A 22,300-nucleotide genomic window follows, 5' to 3' on the forward strand; every position below is an offset into this window, starting at 1 on the left:
AGGGTTATTTCTAACTAGACTACTTATACATGGAAGTGGAGACCCCCAACTTCATTTGGCTGTTAGATCTGGTGATAGTTAACTACTCTGCATTAAAAATAAAATTAGGGCCTAAGAAAAATGTTTGGCAGTAAAATGTTTGCCTCAAAAGCATGAGGACCTCAGTTCAATCCCAGGCATGGTTTATAATCCCAGTACTGAGGAGGCATAGACAGAGGATCACTGAGGCCAGACAGCCTAACCTACATCATGAGCTTTAGACTAACAAGAGATCCTGTCTCAAAGGAAGTAGATGGTGTTTCCGACGACGACACCCTAGGTTTTCCTCTAGATGCCACACCTACACATGTACCCATATATCAACACACTACACATGCATAAAAATAAGTAAATAAAAATTTTAAAATACATTAAATGGGAAATGGCAGATTTTGTACCATAGAAGGAAGTGAAGAAAAGAAGGAGACGAGTCTGAAAAAAGAAGAAACAAAAGGGATGTCAACCGACAGGTGGAAGGTTCAAGCTCAACAGCTGGGGACTTGCAAGGAGCAGCTCCCCCTAGTAACCAATTTTGACTTGCTTCACCTCTTTGATTTAAATTTCTCTCCCCCAAACCATTTTTGAAGTATCATATAATGCTTCAATATATGGAATACATTGTAAAATGTCCAATTAAGGCAAACACATTTATAACCCCAAACAATTGTCATTTGCTTATAGTGAAACCATTCAAAATCCACCTAACTTTTTAAACGTGTGTACAATAGAAGCCCTATTTTATTTTTGTATTTTTATTGAATTTTTGCGATTTCCGTACAATATAATTTGATGACATTTATATTCCCCTCTCCCATCCACACCTCCCCACATGCCCCTCCCCCCACTCAATTCAATGTACTCTCCCTGTATAGTAAGGTTTATAGAGTTTAACTTGAATCCCCAAATGTTCTCCAGTGTGGGTTGATCCACTGGAGCTTGCATAGGACTTGCTCATGCTGTCACCATTGCTGTGAGGACCAGCTGTCTGAAGAATTCTGCAACACCCCCCCCACAGTCTTCCACCACTTCTGGCTCTTACAATCTTTCCACCTCCCCCTCCGCAATGATTCCTGAGCCCTGAGCTTCAACAGTGGGTGAGCACCTGATCCAGCACCGTCCATTCCAATCATCCCTCCTGGGACTGGGAGTCTATATTATTATGAGGGTACCACAGTCCCATCTCACAGGAGGGGACCACAGCTCCAGCTCACCTGAGGGGAACCATAGCTCCGGCTCCCAGGTGGGGAACCACAGCTCCAGCTCACAGGAAGAACCACAGCTCCAGTTCATAGGAAGAACAAGAGCTCCAGCTCATAGGAAAGGACAACGACTCCAATTCACAGGAGAGGACCACAGCTCCAGCTCACCTGAGGGGAACCACAGCTCCAGCTTACTGGAGAGGACCATGACTCCAGCTCACAGGAGAGGACCACAGCTCCAGCGCATATGGGGGAGTGCACAGCTCCAGTTCACAGAAGGGGACCACAGCTCCAGTTCACAGGAGGGGACCACAGCTCCAGTTCACAGGAGGGGACCACAGCTCCAGCTCATATGGGGGAACGCACAGCTCCAGTTCACAGGAGGGGACCACAGCGCCAGCTCACAAGAGGGGACCACAGCTCCACCTCACAGGAGGGGACCACAGCTCCAGCTCATATGGGGAGTCCACAGCTCCAGTTCATAGGAGGGGACCACAGCTCCAGCTCACAGGAGGGGACTACAGCTCCACCTCACAGGAGGGGACCACAAGACCAGCTCACAGGGGGGGACCACAGCTCCAGCTCATGGGAAGGGTCCATGACTACAGCTCACAGGAAGAACCACAGCTCCAGCTCTCAGGAGAGGATACTCCAGCTCACAGGAGAAGACCACAGGAGGGGACCACAGCTCTAGATCTCTTTCTTTCCTTAAGTTCTCAGGCTCTCAAACAGTGTTTTGTTTTGTTTTTTCTGGATGTATATAAATACACTCACATCCTACAATGCCCACAGAGGTCAGAAGAGGGTGTTGGATCCCCTAGAACAAAGCTACTTCATTTGGTTGGCTAAAATTTTGCTCCTCTGCTTAAAATCTTTCAGATATAATCTTCAGGATGAAGGGGACAGACCCATGATGGCCAGTCGCCTGGGTTCTGCTCCTGCCTGCCATGCAGATCCCCACTCATTTCTTGGCTGCTGAGTGGAGCAGTGCTCACCAGTGTGCTCTAATGGACAGGAGGCCACCATGGCCACACTGGAGAAGCTCATGAAGGCCTTCGAGTCACTCAAGCCATTCCAGCAGGAGGAGCAGCAGCAACTGCTGCCCCGCCCCCCCCCCACCACCACCATCATCATCATCATCATTATTATCATTATCCAGATGGCTGTCGACTTAGGAAATTTTTGAAGAACCATGTTATAAATGCACAAGGGCAAAGTTCTTTTCAAGACTCTCCTCTGATAACCTTTCATCTTTGGTAGCATAGGCTTCCACAGTCATCCACAGCTTCAACTTGGCCATGATCAGATTGGATTCTTATAAGAATTCTGACTTGAGGTTTCCTGGGTCTATGGCAGCAGTCAAATGCTTGCACACTTCTGTCAGATGGGCCTGTGGGGGGCTGGAGGGAGACTAGCTCCCTGCCACAGGGGCTTCTCCAAGTGCTGCTCTAGCTTCGACTCCCCAAGGAGAAGTTCACTCACGTCGACAGATGCTTGAAGAGCTCCAGAGTCCACTCCCACTGGCACTTGGGGAGGCACTCAATCTCCATCTCCATCTCCAGCCATGAGCCTGCCTTCCTGGTTGTCATGCCGTGCCGGCGCGGTGGGAGCCAGGGCCCCAGAGCCCTATTTTAACTAAATACTAATAATTATAGATAAATCTATGGTTTTAGTATCTATCAGTTTTAAAGTATTGTCCAATGCTTTTAATGGTTTCTGCTCATGGAAAATATTTTACAATTAAATGCATTTGCTTTGATGCTTTTATTATCTTTGTATTCATGCTACAAAAGTCAAGATGAAGTTGGGTATGGAGGCATGCACCTTTAATTCAGTACTTGGAAAACTGAAGCAGGAAAATCAACCACACTTGGCTACATAGTGAATTCACAGCCAACCTGGGCTACATGAGACCCTGTTTAAAAACACTTTTTAAAGTGAAGATATGTCCAAAGATACAGATAATGGAATGACACACCTGAACTGTGTACAGTTGAATTCAACAGATGCTATGGGGCTGAGGATATAGCTCAAGGGAGAACTGTTCAAGGCTCAACATCAGCATCAATTTAGGTCACAATCTCAGACTCAAAGATCATCATTTTTTCACCTACAAATTCAACCATTACCATGTTCAAAGAGATCTTATAAGCAGACAGCTAGAGAGATGACAGGTAATGGACACCAAACACATAGATGATAGACAGGTAGATGACTGAAAAATTGGCAAGTGAAAGATACATGATAGGTGTTAGGTAGATGATAGATATATGATTGATAGATGATAAATAGATGATAGTTATTCTACATATCACAAGACATTACATTTTTATTTCACCCCTCTTGAATTTCTTCATTAGCCCCTGGGTTGGAATTTCTAGCATCCATCCAGCTTCCTAGCAAATGATTCAAGACAGAATGTGAAAATGATTGCTTAAATGAATGAACAAGCTAAAGTAATAAATACAGGCACATAATCTTTTACAAAGGTAGGAGAGGAAACTATTTTTAATTCTTGGTAAATAAGATAACTATAGAAATAATCCCCCTAAATACACATGTGCTCACAAATAACGATCTGAAAGGAAGGGAGGGGAGCTGACTTGGACAAGCACAAGATCTAGAAGACTCTGTATCGCTCTCCTATCTCCTTCCCCCATACCCCCACTACACATTAAGACCACCTTGAAAGTATAAGAAGTTGCAACCTCTCAGAATCAGCCCCCTGTGAGTCTGGAGAGGTGGCCCCTCCCCTGTAGGATCCTCCCATGAGGCAGTGCTGGGCAGCACAAATCACCCTCCATAGAGCACAAGATGCCATCATGAGTGTTAGCACTGCGCAGGGATAAATGATGTTCCACATGGGACTAATAACTGTCTGGGGCTTTTCTCCCATGATCTGTGCTCTTGGTGAGATCATCTGTTTCTCTGTTTCCTTAGGAGGCACTATGAAGACAAACAACAGCAAAGTGGTAATCACCTGCTTGTCTCAGATTAGCTGAAGAAATCAACCGATTGACGCCACATGCATGGACACGGATATCTGTGTAGCCACTGGATTTATGGTCCAAACCAGGACATTTCCAGAATAAAGATTGGCTCTTTTAAAAAATTAAGCTGGAACTGTGGTTCAAGTGTAACCCAGGCCGAAGTCCTTTGGCTAATAACTTACATCGACAGGATAAAAAGAAAGGGCAATATCTGGGGGCATGCCAGCCGCTCGGGGTTCCCAAGATTCTTCACCCCTATAGGGTTGAATTAGTAAAGGAACTGATGAATTCGATATTTAGTCAGAGGGTGAGGCAAGGGTGATGTGTGAGTGTGGAAAGTGAGCATGCTTTCAGCTATTAATGGACAGAAGAAAAGCCACAAGTCCCGTGACAAAGGTGCAGAAACCACATACATTACAATCCCAAAAATGCCCATAATGACTCAAAATCCCAACAGCGGGGTGGCTACATGCCTTCCCTGGCTCAGTTGTGGTAGCAGATGAGTCTCCAGTGAAAAGATGATATTAATTTGTTTGCCACAATAGCTTTTCCTTTCTCTTATACCATAAGTATTTAACATATCAATATTTCAGGGACTCCAGGCAAGGAACTTAGGGCATTAGAATTTTTCAAACAGTGAGAGGGAAGAAGTCTGAAGCCACACCCAGCCAGGCACTCTGCCAGGGTCAAAGAAGTCTTTGTTTCAGTACAGACAAATGAGGCAGTTCTTGGATAGATGGGAAAATGTTTGGACTGTGCAAGTTACTGAGCTTTTCTGAATCTCGGTTTCCTTATGTATAAAATAAGAAAGGACTATCCTCCTTGCAAGGTTGTTAGAAGGACTGTTTTTCAGATATTTAACAATTGTTGTGTTTTTGTTGTTTGGGTTTTTTGTTGTCACTTTTGAGACAGAGTCTCCCTGTAGCCCCAGCTGGCCTGGAACTCACTATGTAGACCAGGCTGGCCTCCATCTCACAGAAATCTGCCTGCATCTTCTGCACAAGTGCTGGGATTAAAGACCTGGGCCGCCAGACCCCACTTGAACTGTCACTCTTACATAGTAGTTATAATAATTACAATCCATTCTGAGCTCCTAGGTGTGCACAGATTAACTCAGCCCTCAGTGACCGGGTGTGGTAGTTATCATTGTTCCTGTCCCCATGGAACATGGAAGACCTAGAATAGTGAAGTACGTGGACCACAACTCACATATGGTGCATGGCAAACCTAGTCAGTGATGTAATTTGAACTGCCCACAGGAAGACCATCATGCTAAACTCTGGAAAGATGTATCCCTCCACCCTGAGTTTTTTCTTGCCATCTCAGATGTTCTTGACTCAGCTCACCAGTCCTGTCAGACCCAGGCTGGGATATCTCAGCTGCCTCTGAGAGGACTAGGGGAAACAGAAAGGAAGCCAATATACACAATATACACCCAGGCAGATGGTCAACATGACAACCATGGGGGATTTGTCATAATTGAGCGGACATCCTAACTGCCTCACTACTTCAAAGACCCCCACAAAGAGATGCTCACAAAAAGGCAAAGGGAGAAATAACCTCAGTGCCATGGTGAATAGCACCGTGGGGTTTATTTTCCTGCTGCCTTGATATTCAGTTATGTGTAAACATTAGCCTTTTCTCAGGTCCCAGGGGAGGTCGGTAGCAGGCTTTCATCAGAACTTTTCAGATTGATGATAAATCTAAAGTAGACACTACCTGCAGAAGGGACAGATGAGCAGAGAATCTGTTTAGAAGACGACAGAACCCAAGAGGAGCTAGCTTGTGCATGCCTAGCCTATGGTTTTAGACAACTGGGATTTCCTTATGACTCTAAGTAAATACTTTGGACAGTGGAGAGTAGAATCTAATAACTTGATTTAGCTAAATATTATTATGGAGGACCAATCATATTTGGGGGAGCGTGTTTTAAATTGTACCTTAAGATATAGAATAAATCCTCTCTCTCTGTCTCTCTGTCTCTGTCTCTCTGTCTCTGTCTCTCTCTCTCTCCATATATATAAAGATAAAATAAGAGCAATTTTAAATGCACCAAATCCACCAAGGAAACAAGAAGAGATGTATCTACTTTGATATGATCGATAAGCTTTCAGACTGATTAAATATCATACTTTTTCATCTCAGTTTGGGCTCAGCCTCTATAAACTGAATAACAAATTTGTCAAGTGATGTTGAAAAATCACCCTGGTCCTGGCGAGAATGTTTGATGGCTGTCCCGTGATCTCTGCACTTCATACCATTCCTACTGAACGTGAGTCTATCCTGCTGCGATAAAATAAAATAAAATAAAATAAAATAAAATAAAATAGGAGCAGTAAGATGGCTCAGAGGGTGAAGGTACTTGTTACTAAACCTGACCACCTGTGTTCAATCCCTGGGATCCACAAGGTAGAAAAAGAGAGCTGACTCCTGAAAGATGTCCTTTGATCACCACATGCACACAGTGCCATGTATGCGCCCCCCCACACACACAAAATAACTGTAATTAAAATAATAACAAAATAAATAATAAAAGCATTTACTAAGCTACAAAAGCAGCAGTGTGAGATGAGGGAAAGATAACTGTTCTATTGTCCCTTCATAAAAGAGAGCCTGAACTTAGCAGATCATTTAAAATGTGCTAGAAAGGGCATTCCTGTGTTTCGTTGTAGCTGTTTACTTGACTCCTTACTGCTCTTTAGCATCCAACTCTAATCCCCAATTCATATTTCTTATGTCACCACAGAGAATGAATCTGTACCTGCTAACAACATGATTCTGATAAGCACAGTTTGATAAAGGTGTATACAAGGAAGGTGGGACAGAGACATTCTGAAGAAAGTTTGAGAACACCCTTTAAAAGTAATTACAGTAGATAAACATTACCACTGAAATCTACCTGATGACTTTATATCCATACTGAGGTGCCAAGGATCCGAGTGTAACTGACTATGACTAGTAATAATCAGATACACAGAGATTAAAGATGCATGTGCAAACATCTAAGTGTTAGTAGCATTAAAAATGAGTCTTTCTGTTGGAAACAGTATATTTTAAAGTGAAATGGAGATCATCTTTAAAATTTAAAAACTCACCAGGCGTGGTGGCATATGCCTTTAATCCCAGCACTTGGGAGGCAGAGGCAGGTAGATCTTTTTGAGTTCGAGGCCAGCCTGGTCTACATAGTGAGTTCCAGGAGACACTGCCTCAAAAAGACCAAAAAAAAATTTTAAAACTCATTCAATTTTATGTCTTACAGGGTTTATACTCAGTTCAATATTGTATAACTGTATTAATTCAACTGTGAACCTAAAAATTTACAGCCACTTTTGAAAGAGATGTATCTTTACTCTGGAAATTGTTATTGAATATGTTAAAGCTGTAAAGGAATGCTTCTTCTAATCATGCGGTTATTAAATAAATTTTTTTAAAAAAATAATCACAGTAGACTTCTCCTTCGGACTCCTTGGCGGTCTTTGGGTGGGAGAGCTCTGTCGCCGTCTCTTCGTTTCCTCCGTTTCCGCCGACCTCTTTAAGGACCGAATATGCGGGAGTGCATCTCCATCCACGTTGGCCAGACTGGTGTTCAGATCGGCAATGCCTGCTGGGAGCTCTACTGCCTGGAACATGGCATCCAGCCTGATGGCCAGATGCCAAGTGACAAGACCATTGGGGGAGGAGACGACTCCTTCAACACCTTCTTCAGTGAGACGGGCGCTGGCAAGCATGTGCCCAGGGCAGTGTTTGTAGACCTGGAACCATGTCCACATGCTGACAAAGGAAGCACTTTTCTGACTGAGCCATCTCCTCATCCCACTTTCTGGATCTTCTGTTCATTTTGTTTTCTTTTCACAGGCAGAACAGTGCAATGAACTTCAGGGGTTTTTGGTTTTCCGAAGCTTTGGAGGAGGCACCGGATCAGGATTTACATCTCTCCTAATGGAGCAGCTCTCAGCAGAGTATTGCAGGAAGACTAAGTTGGAGTTCTCTGTGTATCCTTCTCCTAGAATCTCCACTGCTGTGGTAGAACCTTACAATGCCGTCCTCACCACTCATTCCACCATAGAGCACTCAGACTGTACCTTCATGGTAGACAATGAGGCCCTCTATAACATCTGTCATCGTAAACTTGGCATTGAATGTCCTACCTATGCCAGCATCAATAGGCTGACAGCGCAAGTGTTATCTTGCCTCACTGCATCCCTCCGCTTTGAAGGGCCCTTGAATGTGGGCCTAATTGAATTCCAGACCAACCTAGTGCCTTATCCAAGAGTACATTTTCCCATCACGACACTGGCCCCCATCATCTCCGCTGACAAAGCCTACCATGAGCACCTCTCAGTGCCTGATATCACTGCGGCTTGTTTTGAGTTCTCCAACCAGTTGGTCAGGTGTGATCCTCGGCTTGGAAAGTACATGGCTTGCTGTCTACTCTATAGAGGAGATGTGGTCCCTAAGGATGTGAATGTAGCAATTGCATCCATGAAGTCGAGGACTTCTGTTCAGTTTGTTGATTGGTGCCCAACTGGTTTCAAGGTGGGCATCAACCACCAGCCGCCCATGGTGATGCCAGGAGGGGATCTGGCTCCAGTTCAGAGAGCTGTGTGCATGCTGAGCAACACCACAGCCATTGCTGAGGCCTGGGCCCGTCTCGACCACAAGTTTGATCTGATGTATGCCAAGCGTGCCTTTGTGCACTGGTATGTGGGTGAGGGCATGGAGGAAGGGGAGTTCTCTGAGGCCCGTGAGGACATGGCTGCCCTGGAGAAGGATTATGAGGAGGTTGGTGTGGATTCTGTTGAAGGAGACGGTGAGGAAGAAGAATACTAATCTGTCCTTTTAGCCCTGTAGCACGTCAAACTCCCGGAATTTCAGCTTCAACATTAGCCGACAGGCAGATGTCAGTGTTCGCTGATTAGTTTAGCTTCCCTGTGATGTGTCTTATTTTTTCCTGTGAACCTGAAAGTTTTTTTCCCCTGATGTGTCAAAATAAAAGCATTATGAAGAACATTAAAAAAATAATAATAATAATCACAGTAACCAGTATTTGAAATGTGCAAGACTCATTTAGTCTTCATATAAACCCTGGATAATAGGTCAAACCATTCTCAATGAAATTAGACACGAGACAACAGAAGTAACTGATCAGGGTTACAATCGTTAGCAAGTAGCAAAGCCAAAGCTGGTTAAAGTCCTCTTTTAACCCCAGCCCTCTCCTCCGGTCTACAAACAACCTTCTGTTGAGCTGGTAAACATTTTTCAAACCTTATCTGTTCTTTCGCTCTGTAAGATACTACAGAAAAGTCGGAGTTAGCATATCTGAGCCCCATTTTAAAAGAGCCTAAGGTAAATCTTCACTTGCTCCTAAGTAGTCAGCCTGAACCCATAAGCTTTTTTATTCTTCTTTCCATTTCCATCGAGAAAGGGAAAATGAATGCTCGCAGTATAGTCTTGACAAGCTATTCTTAACGGTAATTCTTGTACTTTGATTTTTTACATAGAACACGTGGACCTAGCCCTAAGGCCTCACATTAAGATACAAAGTCATATCCCTGCAGAGGCCAGCTAGCAGGCAGTCACCACTGCAGCACTCTGTTCATGGGTTCAGGACCCTATCTCAGGAATCCTGTAGACTGAGTTGAAGGCTTTCCATGAATGGGAGACTGGGTGCTTCCTAGCCCTCTAGACCCAATCATACGAGACTCCATCAAAGCCAAGTTTGTCTTCTCAACACCAGGGTAGAGCATCATGGTTAAAAAGCAAAGTCTCAGCCACAGAGCCTTGTCTGTATCTCAGTTCTACCTCTGACCTAAGATTGGGCAAGCTACTTGATTCCTCTGTACCTTGCTTCCATACCCTGATCTGAGGATCCTTACCAAGAGTAGATGAGTTACTCTACACAAAGCAATAGACAGTAAGTACTCTGCCTCTGTGAGCTAGAGATACAATGCCTTGCTTCAAGCTCTTTGAGGATAAGAGTTTACAACATATTTTTTCCCTACTTTCTTACAATTGCTAAAGTTTAACATGGCACCTGCTTCGTCATTAGCAGGGAGCAGAGCCAAGTATTCAGTTAATATTACTTATCTAAATGAACAGCTTTGATTGTAAATTATAATAGTTGTACAAGCCACACATCATCAAAAATTTGTAATTCTATTATGTACACAGCAACACTTTAAACAAGAGCCAACACATGCACAATTGTACAGAAATGTGAACACAGCCACATTCAATTCTGGGTTTTAGTTTTAGTTTTCTGGGAGTTTGGTTGTTTTTGGAACATTGAATCCTTATTTGCTAATTTGTTTTCTAGGGGGCATGCCAATTTCCATTAGCTCTTTAATGTCTGCCTTAAAAGCTTTAGATTCTCTTCATAGAACAGTGACAGAATCAGCAACCCTGAGGGGGAAAGCAATAATAATAATGAAGTGGAGACTTGCACAAGCAAGCTGGGAGACACAGGCCTGATCTTGCATACATGAGCAATCTTCTGCATGACTGATTCACTGGCTGAAGGGTAACACATCTGACTACAAGTCAAAAGCCAGAAAGAGTCACTTCACTGCTAAAAGCTATGTCCCTGGCACTAATAACCCAACTTGCACCATCAGAGGTGGCCTGCTGACTGGGCTGCTGTCTAAATTTCCTGGACAAAAGGCTGCTAGGATGTGGGGCAGGCCAAGGCAGGGAAAGAGTAGATGTAACTGGCTTGGGACTCTGGAGTCACAGGATTTCCATGGCCTGCTGTGCGAACATCTCAGGGGCCATGCTTTCTTTAAAATCTTTCCATTCCTAGGCATGTGAAACTCTGGGGGCTACAGAGGCCAAGGGAGTTTGTTTATGAACAAACAAAACAGGAACAACATTTGAGAGAAGCACTATTGACAACCAGACCAAAAAGGAAGGACTTGCATTTCTTAGAAACAAAAGAATTTTCTGAAAGTGGGCATAGCTTACTGAGAAGATGCCTGCCTAGTATGTGCAAGGCCCCATGTTCAATCCCCAGTACAATAAAAATATGAAAATTTAAGGAAAGGATTTTCTGGCTAGGCATAGTAGCACATACTTACAGTCCCAGCACTTGGAAAACAGAGGCAAGAGGTGTCCTGGGGGACCTTAGTTTCCTCTTCTTTGAAATTTTGTTTTATTTACAAGTATTTTTGTGATTATATTCATATGGCTTGCCTCTCTCTTTATCCACAAGCCTAATATGTACAAGTTTAAAGCCAGGGCACTTTAGAAAAAGGAGGGAAGCATTAACAATTACTCTAAAGCCACAAAAGCGGTATGTTATGTCATCCTAGCTATAAACTTCAAGAATACAAAGAACACACATGTCTGTCATTCGCCATATGCCCTCAGGACCTGTCACTGTGTCTGGTATACAGTAGACAGTCAATAAATTCATTAAATGAATGAATGAATGAATCAATGAATGATGGCAGCATTGGCAGAAGAGAAGGGCAAATGCTACAGCTTTGGAAAATGGCCAAGGATCATGCAATTATCCCACATTTGATTCCAGAGGGGGTGGTTTATGATCGCTACCTCTGGCCTTATCCATGGAACAGCAGCTTTGGTCACCATGTCACAGCCTGGGTGGGATCCAGTTCTGTCATGCAGCTGTCCAGATCTTAAATTCAACTGTCCATGACCAAAGCATGGTAGGATCTGGACCAAGAAGCACAGCTGTCCAGAGACCAACAGTCCAGCCCCAAGGCCTTGTCATAGATATTATCTGCGTGTCAGGAAGGTCACAAATCCATGAGGAAGGAAAGAGGTAGTGGCACTGTGTCAGAAGGCAAGAACTGACTGTCATGAAGAAACCCTCTCACCAAGCCATTTGAGTAGATTTCCCCTATTCCAGAGGAGTTTATCTTGAGCTACTACATACTCTATAGGCCCACTGTGTCCAAAGAGAGTTCTAATTCAGAGAATAGTGCTCTGAAGTGTGAGAGATCAAGGTTCAAGTTCCATTTTTGCCACTAGAGAGGTGTAAGAACTTTACCGTTTGTAAATGGGGCAGTAAGAATGCTACCCAGGGGCTGGAGAGACAGCTCAGCAGTTAATACTTTCTGCTCTTCCAAAAGGGCCTGGGTTCCATTCCCAGAACTCACATGGCAGCTTACAACTGTCCTAGCTCCAGTTCTAGGAAATCCAACACCCTCTTCTGGCCTCTACAAGCATTTTATGCATGTGTGTGCATCTAAGTGCATATAGGTAAACCACTCATGCACATAAAATAAAAATAAATAAATAATGGGGGCTCAGCAGTTAAGAGCACTGGCTACTCTTGCAGAGAGCCCAGGTTCTATTCCCGGTACCCACATGGTGGCACAACACTGGTGTATTTACATATATGCAGGCAATACATTCAAACACATAAAATATAAAAACAATAAATAAAATAAAAATAAATATTTCTGAAAGAATGGCTACTTTTCTGGGCTGGAGAGATGGCTCACCTGTTAAGAGCACTGACTGCTCTTGCAGACGACCCAGGTTCAACTCCCAGCACCCACATGGCAGCTACAAACCGTCCTTAACTCCAGTTCCAGGGGAATCAGAAGCCCTCTTCTGACTTCCACGGCATTGCACAACACGGGTGCACTCACATACATGCAGGCAATACACTCGTACAAAAATTAAAATAATAAAATATTGTTTTAAAAGAATGGCTACTTCTTTGGCATGGGAAGAGTCCTTGAAGTTCAATAATATATATTGACTCCCAGATAATATATATAAACTCCCCAGCAAGCAATCTGTACAATTAGTACTCAAGAAAAGTGCCAAATGATATTCATCAAACACTGCTTGTGGCCAGATTCTGAGTAAAGTACTTGAGGCTCCATTTGAAAAGGATCAAAATCTCTAAGAGGTCATAAAGTGAAAACCAATGAGAGAGCTCCTGTTCACCAACATAGAGGGTCCCTGGACCAATCAGAGATGCGGAGACACAGCAGGAGAAGAAGAGAGCTTGCCCCATACTCCAGCACAGTCTGGACCTAGCCTATGTCAGGCAGATGGAAATGATGGAACTTTACAGACAGACTGCCATGAACAGAAGGTGCCAACTTCAAAGTCAAAAGAATTCTAAGAAATTAAGTAACTAGTCTTAGGCAGCACTGGAGTAAGTGAGTCAAGAAGTCAGGGTTCAAGCATTGGAGTAACCTGCTCACTCTGAGGGGTTTAGACCAGCCTTTCCACAGAAATGCTTTCTAGGGTGGGCAGAATAAATCCTTGTTATATCCAGGCATTTAAAATGAGAACATTCGTGTCCTCTCTGGTAGGCACCTCATCCAACAAGAAACCTTCTCCCATGAAATGCCTTCCATTCAGAGTGTGTCTTATCAGGAAAAGCAGCTGCTGGATGACCACACTAGCTCCAATGAGGACACTGGAAGTCCTAAAACAACCAAGAACTCACATCCTGAGGGAGGACTGCGGCAAATCAACATCCATACAGCTAAAGCATCCTTCTTTGCCCTAGAAGTCCTGCAGCCTCATAATTTTATGCTTTCAGAATTGCAGAGGATGAATGTTTTATGGCTTTCTCCAAGACTAGTCAATGCAGAAGTGTCTAATGCAATTGCGTTGGGAAATGGGAGATAAGCAACTGTGGCATGTGAGAGCATCAAGGATAAAGTTCTCAGGATAAAATGACTATCAAATCTTGTCCATGGAAACTGCAAGTTCAAAAATGCATTTAAGGTATCTCATTCTACTGCCAAAGAAATGCAAGTGCTCCAGAGATGCTTATCTGTATTGGTTTACCTACATTCCTCGCAAGTCGCTTTGGAAATGTAAGACAGATTAGGGAAAGAAATAGCACTTCCTGCATGCCAGTGATACTAGGGTACTCTAGTGGGCACATTATCACAGTCAGTCCTCCCAGGAATTCCAGTGAGAAACACTGTCTGTTCACTTTTATAAGGGAGCAAATCCGGAGCTGGAGAGATGGCTCAGCAGTTAAGAACACTGACTGTTCTTGCAGAAGACCTGGTTTGAGTCCCAGCACCCACACGGCAGCTAACAATTGTCCGTAACTCCAGTTCCAGGGGATCTGACAGTCTCTTCTGTCCTCCGCGGGCACTGCACGACACAACACAGGTGCCCTTACCTACATGCAGGCAATACGTGCATACACATAAAAAAATAAAAATAATTAATTAATTAATTAAAATAAAAGGGAAAATCCACCCAACTCTAACAGTCCTGAACTTTGCCCTCCTTGGCGTCACCTGTAATTTTGCAATATTCTTCCTCCTGGTCTTCCTTCTTCCAACTTCTCCAACCTCCAACCTAAAGTTGTAGTTTTCTACCATGAAATTTCTCCCATTACCTACATATAAAACCCAAACTAGGAGGGGCCTTCCAAATCCAGCCCATTCCCTTTTCCAGACTCATCTCCTCTCCCTCTTCCCATTCCTTCAGCCACAGTCTACCTAATGAACCTTTCCCATTTGCTTCAGAGCATGGGATCTATTATCAAACTGCCTGGAAGTAAATCTTCTACTTACTACCCAGGTGACCCTGAGCATGTAACTTTACCCCCTGATGTCTCACTTCTTCATTCATAAAGGAGCACATCCATAAAGACAATCTTCATGGGCTAGCTGTAGGGACTGAAGGAAATAAACAGCCACAAAATATCTTCTGAACTCTGATTCCCTGGCCTCCTTGGAAATTCAGTGTTTTCACACTTTCCAAATAGCTCTAGTCCAGGGAATTCTAATTATTGGTTCTAAGTCTCTTCCTTCGGAGATTTTCAACTTATTTAATGTTAGAGTAGACCACTTCTTGTGCTATATATTGTAGGATGTTTAGCAGCATCTCTGGCCTCTACCCACTATATATCTATAGTGCCTCCCCTATCTGACAACCAAAAATGTCTCTGCAGACTTTCAAATGTTACCACCTCCAAACCTCATGCTAACTCAATCATACAAGAGCCCAGAGTGGAGCCAGAGAAATGGATGGTGGGTCAGCCATAATTTGGAAACTATTGGAGACGGATTACTACCAGGTAAGGGAGAATAAGCCTTACCATGATCTCTAGATAGACTGACTACAGTGGATGAATTTTCACCAAAGGACATCTGAGTACACATGCTTGACTGGATAGGACTTAACATGTACGGTGGCATACATGAGGTCTGGTAGGGGATGGGGTATGGATGGGGGAGGGGTCTGAATTTGATTAAGAACTGTTGAATGAAATGAAATGTACAAAAGCTCAATAAATTTTTTTAAAGTGGCACGCGCCTTTAATCCCAGCACTCAGGAGGCAGAGGTAGGCAGTTCTCTGTGAGTTCAAGGTCAGCCTGGTCTACATAGTGAGTTCCAGGACAGCTGAGGCTACAGGGAGACCCTGTCTCAAAAAGGACCAAAAAAAAAAAAAAGACTACTGATTTACCTCGCCATCCAGTTTCCTTCTCTCAGCTTCCTGCAAGTGGCTAAAGATGTGAACCTTCAACTTTTCAAAAACCATACCTGCCTGATACCGTGCCTCCCTACCATGATGGCCTAATCCCTCTGAAACCATGAGCCCAAATAAATTCTTCCTTCTGTGAAAAAAAACAATGCTTTAAGCCTATGGATATAGTCCAGTGATAGAGCACTTATCTATCATATGCAAGACCCTGGGTTCAATCCTTTAAAGAACTACTGCTTGAAATTCCATGTTCCTTGAATGATACTAACAAGAACAGCAGCAGCATCCCTCTCTGGCTCTTCTGAGCACTCCTCTGTGGCACAAGCATGATCTAAACCTCTTCTCAAGAGTTATTCCCCTTAGCCCTCCAATACCCTAAGGGCAGAGGATTTCACATTTTGTTCATAATGAAACTAGAGCAGAGCTAACTTGCTCAAGGTGTGTCTTACTTTCCTGTTGTCTATCTCTAGCACCTAACTTATTACCTAATAAGAGTTGTGTAGCAGTTCCAAGAATGAATACATAGACCAGTGACTGAATCGATGGATGAAGCAGTCTCTTCCATAACGACTGTCATTTTCTGCCTCTCAGGGACAGTGAACTGCCAGTCTCTCCAAGGTCCCACAATACCCCATAAAGTAGTTCAGTTTGTCAGAAAATCCATTCTCAACTTTGGCTCTTCTAAGATACCTGGGCATCTTGTCAGGATTATGGTATTCTGGACACTTCTATATATTTGTCATTAGTAACACAAATCACACCTTCCAGCTTAATTTTATGACAAGTTCTCACAACCCAGCCAAGAGATATGATCAAATAAGTACTATGGATCTAATTTACTATCTACTGTCACTCCTTCCAGGCTCTGGTGAGAGACAATAATGCTACTTTTCACCATAGACCACAGTTCAAAGAAAACCCTCCCAAATGTGAAGGAAAACCATTTTAAATACTATGTTTCTTAGAAGCACCACATACAGTACTTCTCAGAGTGTGAAGTGTGACACTGTGTCACTGCCCCACAAGCATGGACAATTCCATCCTTATGAAGACCAAGACCCAAAGGGCAAACACAACAGCTTGATTCTTTTTTTCCAATACATATTTTTATTGAGTTTTTGTGCATTTTATATAATACTTCTTAATCATAGTTAGACCTCCCTCCCTTATCTGCACCCTCATAGCCCTCCCAACTGAAGTTCATGCATTCTGTCACATATGTTAAGGCCTATTGAGTCAAATTAGTGTTCCCAGTTGTCCCTTTGTGTGAGTTCATCCACTGTAGCCTGTTCGACCTATCTACTGTCACTCCCTTAAAGAAGACCAACTCTCCCTCACCTTGCAGTGATCAGCTGCCAATAGTTCCTCAGCTAAAGTTAGGGTTTCTTACCATTTCCCCGTTCTATGCAAGGTTTTTGTCTGGTCTGAGTTTGCACGGGTCTTGTGCATGCTGTCACCATTACTGTAAGTTTGTATGATAAAGTTCCCAGCTGCCTAGAAAACTCTGTTTCCTTGTGGTCATCTGCTACCCCTGGCTCTTATAGAATCTAACTGGATTCTTGATTGACACATACATAGCAACTGTAACTACTTAACATATATTGTAAGAAAGAATATAGATAAACACAAGAATAAATCCCTAAATTATAGTAGATAGAGATCTGAAAGCATCCCAGGTCTGGAACTGATACTCATTGAGTATTGGGGGAAAAAAAACAATGGAAAAATACTTTCTGTCAGAGGCAAAGCACTCCAATAGTTTCTTACTTCCTAAATGATAGAAAAGGTGAGCATAAAGTGCATGCTTGAGAGAAAGAACTGAGCTCATCATAGAATAAGATTTGCAGGCTCAAAATATGAAGCAGTTTAACATCGCTTCTCTTGAATCCTTGCCAGCTCTGACACTTCCGTGGTTAGAAAGTTACTCAATCTCTTTTAGCATCAGTTTCCTCATCTATAAAATGGGTATAATTCAATTTAGAACATTGTGCTAGTCAGTTTTCATCATCATGAGAAAAAATACCTAGGGAAATCAAAGGATGAAAGATTTATTTTAGCTCAAAGTTCCAGAAGTTTTAGTCCATGGTTTCCTTGGCTCCATTGTTGTGGGGTGTGCTGAGGCAAAACATGAAAGCAAGCACATAGTGAAGCAAAGCTGTTCATCTTATAGTTGCTAGGAAACTAAGCGCAGGGCAGCAGGAGCATGTCAGGATAAAACACCCCCACCTGGGGCAGACCCCAAGGAACCCACCTCTATCTAGACCCACCTCTTAGTTTCTGCCACTTCCCAGTAATGCCATCAAGTTATGAATCAGTCTATGGGCTCATCCACTGATGAGGCTTGAGCCCTCGTGAGCCAATCACTCTCCAAAAGCTGATCACCTTCGACCAAGGCTTCCGTATACAAGCCTTTAAGGATATTTCACATCCAAACTACAGCAAGCATTGTTGAGAAGATCAGATGAGATAATTATATAAGGTGCCCAACTACTAAGAGTTGCCTACAGAGCTTTTTAAATGGTTAAATTACCTAGGGTAAACACACACCTCGTATAACAGAGGAATCTTTGCGATGAACTAACCACAGCACAATCTCAGTTATGTGTGAAATCTGAAAGAGTTGATCTCAGGGCTGGGGAGATAGCTCAGTCCATGAAGTGCTTGACGTGCAAGCATGAAGACTTCAGTTCCATCCCCAGAATCCACATTTAAAAGGAGCCAGGCATAGCAGTGTGCACTAGAAATCCTAGTGCTAGGGAGAGGAGAAAGAGGGAGGATCCCCGGGGCTCACTAGCCAGCCAGCCTGGCCTATTTGGCTAGTCTCAGGCCAGCAAGTCTGGCTTCTGCATGCAGGTACATCCATGCACACACAAACACAACTGACCCCATAGATGTTGAAATTAGAATGGTAATTATTAGAGGCTTGTGACAAAAGAGAGGAGGGTAGAATGAGAAAGCTTGAGTGAGAGTACTAAGTTATAGTGAGATAGGAAAAAGAGTTTCTAGTGCTGTATTGAGCAACAGCAAAACTCTAGATAATTATACTGATATTTTTATAAAGCTAGAAGAAAGAATGTTGAGGGCCAGTGTGATGGCTCAGCAGGTAAGGGTGCTTGCAGCCAAGCCTGATGACCTGAGTTTGACCCCAGGAGGCACATGACTAAAGGAAAGACTGAGTCCTGTGAGTTGTCCTCTACCACACATGACCCCATTAAATAAATAAATATAAAAAAATTTGGATGTTTTCATCACAAATAATTATAAATATTTGAGAAGATAAATGATTTTAAATTACATGAAATACATGTGTAAAAATATTATTACCCCATAAATATATAATGTATCAGTTAAAATAAATCAATAAAATAAAATAAACTGAATAATTCAGGAAAGAAAAACAGGAGACGCATGTTAATGGCAGCATCAGATGAGAACTTCCAGACTCTTCACATTGTTCTTCACTGTTGACTCTCGGCCCTTTCATAAAGCAGAGGGCCAAAGACTGGGCAATAAAGCAATACTGACTGAATCAGCCAACACTCAAACAGGCTCAGCTGTCTGTGACGTCGCCACTGTCATGGAGGTACTTTGATATCTCCCAAAACACTTAGCTATAGGGAAATAATCATAGGCAAAGCAATATATAGACCACATACATGTAGAGATAGACATGAGCCCTTTCCTAGTGATCTCACTGTGAAAGGAAGGGAAATTCAAGTGGGATCTCACAGTTCAGTCAGATTATCTTTTAGGTTGTTACATGCATAACAACCAAATAAAACATCCCCACCACATACTGCAATGTGTGTAAATGTAATTATACTTTTTACTTTAAAAAATCCTCACAATTGAGACTGGACTGATGGCTCAACAGTTAAGAGCACTGGCTGCTCTTGCAAAGGGCCCAAGTTCAGTTCCCAGCACCCATGTGACAACTAACAACTGTTCATAATTCCAGTTCCAGGGGATCTGACACCCACTTCTGACCTCCACAAGCATTGCGTACATGTGGTGCATCTATATACATATAGGCAAAACACTCGAACACATAAAAAAATATACTCCACAATTATTTCTTCTACTCTGTGTGGTATAGAAGCCCTCATATTTGGCATTAGTTCATAAAATATGCTCCTAACCCAAATTTGGTAGCATTTTCCCATAACAAGGAAAAAATAAAACCATCCAAAAAATTAACTTTTTACAAAAGAGTGATATGAAACACTGCCCTTGGATTTTAAAGTTTGCAAATTTTTTTAATAAATGAGGTCATATTCAACAAGGAAGGAGAAATTGTTTTCCTATTTAAGAAGCAAATCATACAATCAAGACTAATTCAAAAGACTCCAGTTACTATGAAGTTACCAAATCATGTGTAGAATCCACATCCCCCCTGCCCTGTCCATGTCAATTGAAATAAATGAATAAACAGCCCAGACTTGTGAATTCCACACAAGTCTGAGCTGTAGTAGCCATTAGAATTTAATGCACAGGATTCCAGGGCCAGGAGGAGTTGTGCAAGTCATCTTTTTCATCCCTCTCCTTCCAATCTTTAGAACTGTCAAAAACACACAACTCTCCCTTGTGTCCTTGAGTGTCACTGCCTCTGCACCCCCATTCTTCCTAGAGGGTGTCTGAAAGAAGAACCCTAACTTCAACCTCAGAGGTAGCTGGTCTCCCTCACCTCCAAAGCAGAGAGTCCTATAGTAAACTCCCAATTCTTTCCCTCTCCCTCAAGCTTCTAGACTTCTAGAGCCTCCCATTCTGTTCCTCCATTCACACTGTCCTAGATGACTTTTCACTGCCACAGTCCATCCCACCAAACCCTCCTCTGTTGGTACTGTTTGGTTTCTTCTGGTTGCATCCCACATTCTCTGCCTCCAGTTCTTGTGGATATTTCTTCCATTAGTATCCAGGTTGTATGAAGGCACAGTGTGAGCCATGGGTAAGCATTTCAAAAGAATAAACCTAATGATTACCATTACTCTATTCTTTATTATTTATCATAAACCCCCTAAACAAAGCTCTCAGTCCACAAACACTCTCTTCAGTCACATATCTGCAGACCTTTTCTTTTTCTTATTTTCTTTGACCTTGATGATTAATACATCCTTGCTTATTTAAAATTCTTCCTTTCTTTGACTTCTAGGGCACTCTCTTACCCCAGCATTTGCCAGAGAGTTCAGAATCAGAGAGTTAATCAGCACATATTAGTGGACTTGAACTTGAAAAATCTAAAATACTTTTGTCTGTTGCCACCACTAATGACCAGATCTGAAAACAGGTGATAATACAGCCTGTTCCCCCATCATGCTCCCTCATCTTCCACATCCGCACATGCCCTGTTCGCTGGCTCCTTTGAAGCCTTGGCTCACATATGACCTCCCCAGAGAGGACTTCCCTGACCATCAGGTACATCTTCACCAAAGGCAAAACTCAGGGGTCCACAAAGACAGCATGTACACCACAAGTTGTTTATGCCAAACTCATCCCCAGCTCACCTGGATCAGGGTCTCCAGCTCCTGGGGGCTCACACAAATATGATCCCTCAAGAATTCTGCCTTCTCCAAAGCAATGGTGTTCTTCTGGCTGCTCTCAAAGGGCTGCTCCAGTGCCCGGAAGACAAGGCCGCCCGTGACGAGGTAAACAACCACAACCACAAAGATGGCAACCACCGTTTTCCACTTCATAACCGTCTGCAGGCCCCCCTGGGAGGCGCCTTCCATCCTGGCTACCACCGTGGCTCTGGAGGAAATGGAGAGGCGCGGAACAGGATGGTGCCCGTTAGTGGCGCTCTTGGGCTGACACACTGGTGGGGCTGCTGCGGGCACGGCCACTGAAGAAGCAGGTGGAGGGAAAGGAGAGAAGAAAATTTGTTTATAAATACAAAACACTAAACTTGTCAGCAACAAAGCACAAATGTCTTCCTTCAACCAGCTTTCAAATGTGAGGATTAAAAACTGGTTCACCAAGCCTGCAGTTGGGGAATTTGATCAGTTGCTAGGTGCCTGTTTTGAGTTCTTAAAAATGAGTACCAGGAGTCCTAATTCTAAAGGGAAAAGTATCAGTTGAGTTTGAAATGCTTATATTTCTCTACAAGCATCCAAACTGGAAAGCTATATCTATTTATAACTCATCTCCTCCTTTAGCTTTCTTTTTCAAATAATGTGTACAAATCATGACAAACAACCATATTTGAAAAACAAGTATATTGTTCAACTGAAAGAAAAATCAGTACGAGGAATATCTAACTACTTTATATAAGTACAAGAAGAGATAGAGACAAGCATCCAGTAATTTTAAAAGCCCATCTTAGGGGCTGGGAAGATGGCTCATGTAAGCATGAGAACCTGAGTTTGAATCCTTAGCAAACACATAAAGACCTGGTACAACAGCGCACACCTCTAACCCCAGCACTGAGGGGACAGACAGGCAGATCTCTGGTGTTTGCTGGCCAGTCAATCAGGCCAATTGTCAAGTTCCAGGCTCAGTGACAGACTCTATCTCAAAGGACTTTGGGATACACAAACTTGACTCAATAGACCTTAACATATATAACAGAATGCATGAAATCGGGGGGGGGGGGGGATTGGGCAGGAGGTCTAAATATGAATAAGATGTGTTGTATGAAA

General features: G+C 43.0%; 2 protein-coding genes across 2 annotated transcripts in view; one reads left to right on the plus strand and one right to left on the minus strand.

Moving 5' to 3' along the window:
* Kcnk10 (potassium two pore domain channel subfamily K member 10) overlaps positions 1-22,300 on the minus strand; it is a 156,763-nt gene that overhangs the window by 67,048 nt on the left and 67,415 nt on the right. The window contains exon 2 of the mRNA XM_008843780.2: positions 21,170-21,504. Coding sequence (XP_008842002.1) covers positions 21,170-21,504 — 335 coding nt within the window. The remainder of the gene's footprint in view (positions 1-21,169; positions 21,505-22,300) is intronic.
* Positions 7,682-9,236, plus strand: LOC108491359 (tubulin alpha-3 chain-like). Its single transcript, XM_029568629.1, has 2 exons — positions 7,682-7,996; positions 8,046-9,236. The coding sequence occupies exons 1-2, from the start codon at positions 7,774-7,776 to the stop codon at positions 9,056-9,058; spliced, it is 1,236 nt and encodes a 411-aa protein (XP_029424489.1). The 5' UTR covers positions 7,682-7,773; the 3' UTR covers positions 9,059-9,236.

The sequence above is a fragment of the Nannospalax galili genome, unplaced genomic scaffold (genome assembly GCF_000622305.1).
Source record: "Nannospalax galili isolate Female #2095 unplaced genomic scaffold, S.galili_v1.0 scaffold500, whole genome shotgun sequence".
NCBI classification, from domain to species: domain Eukaryota; kingdom Metazoa; phylum Chordata; class Mammalia; order Rodentia; family Spalacidae; genus Nannospalax; species Nannospalax galili.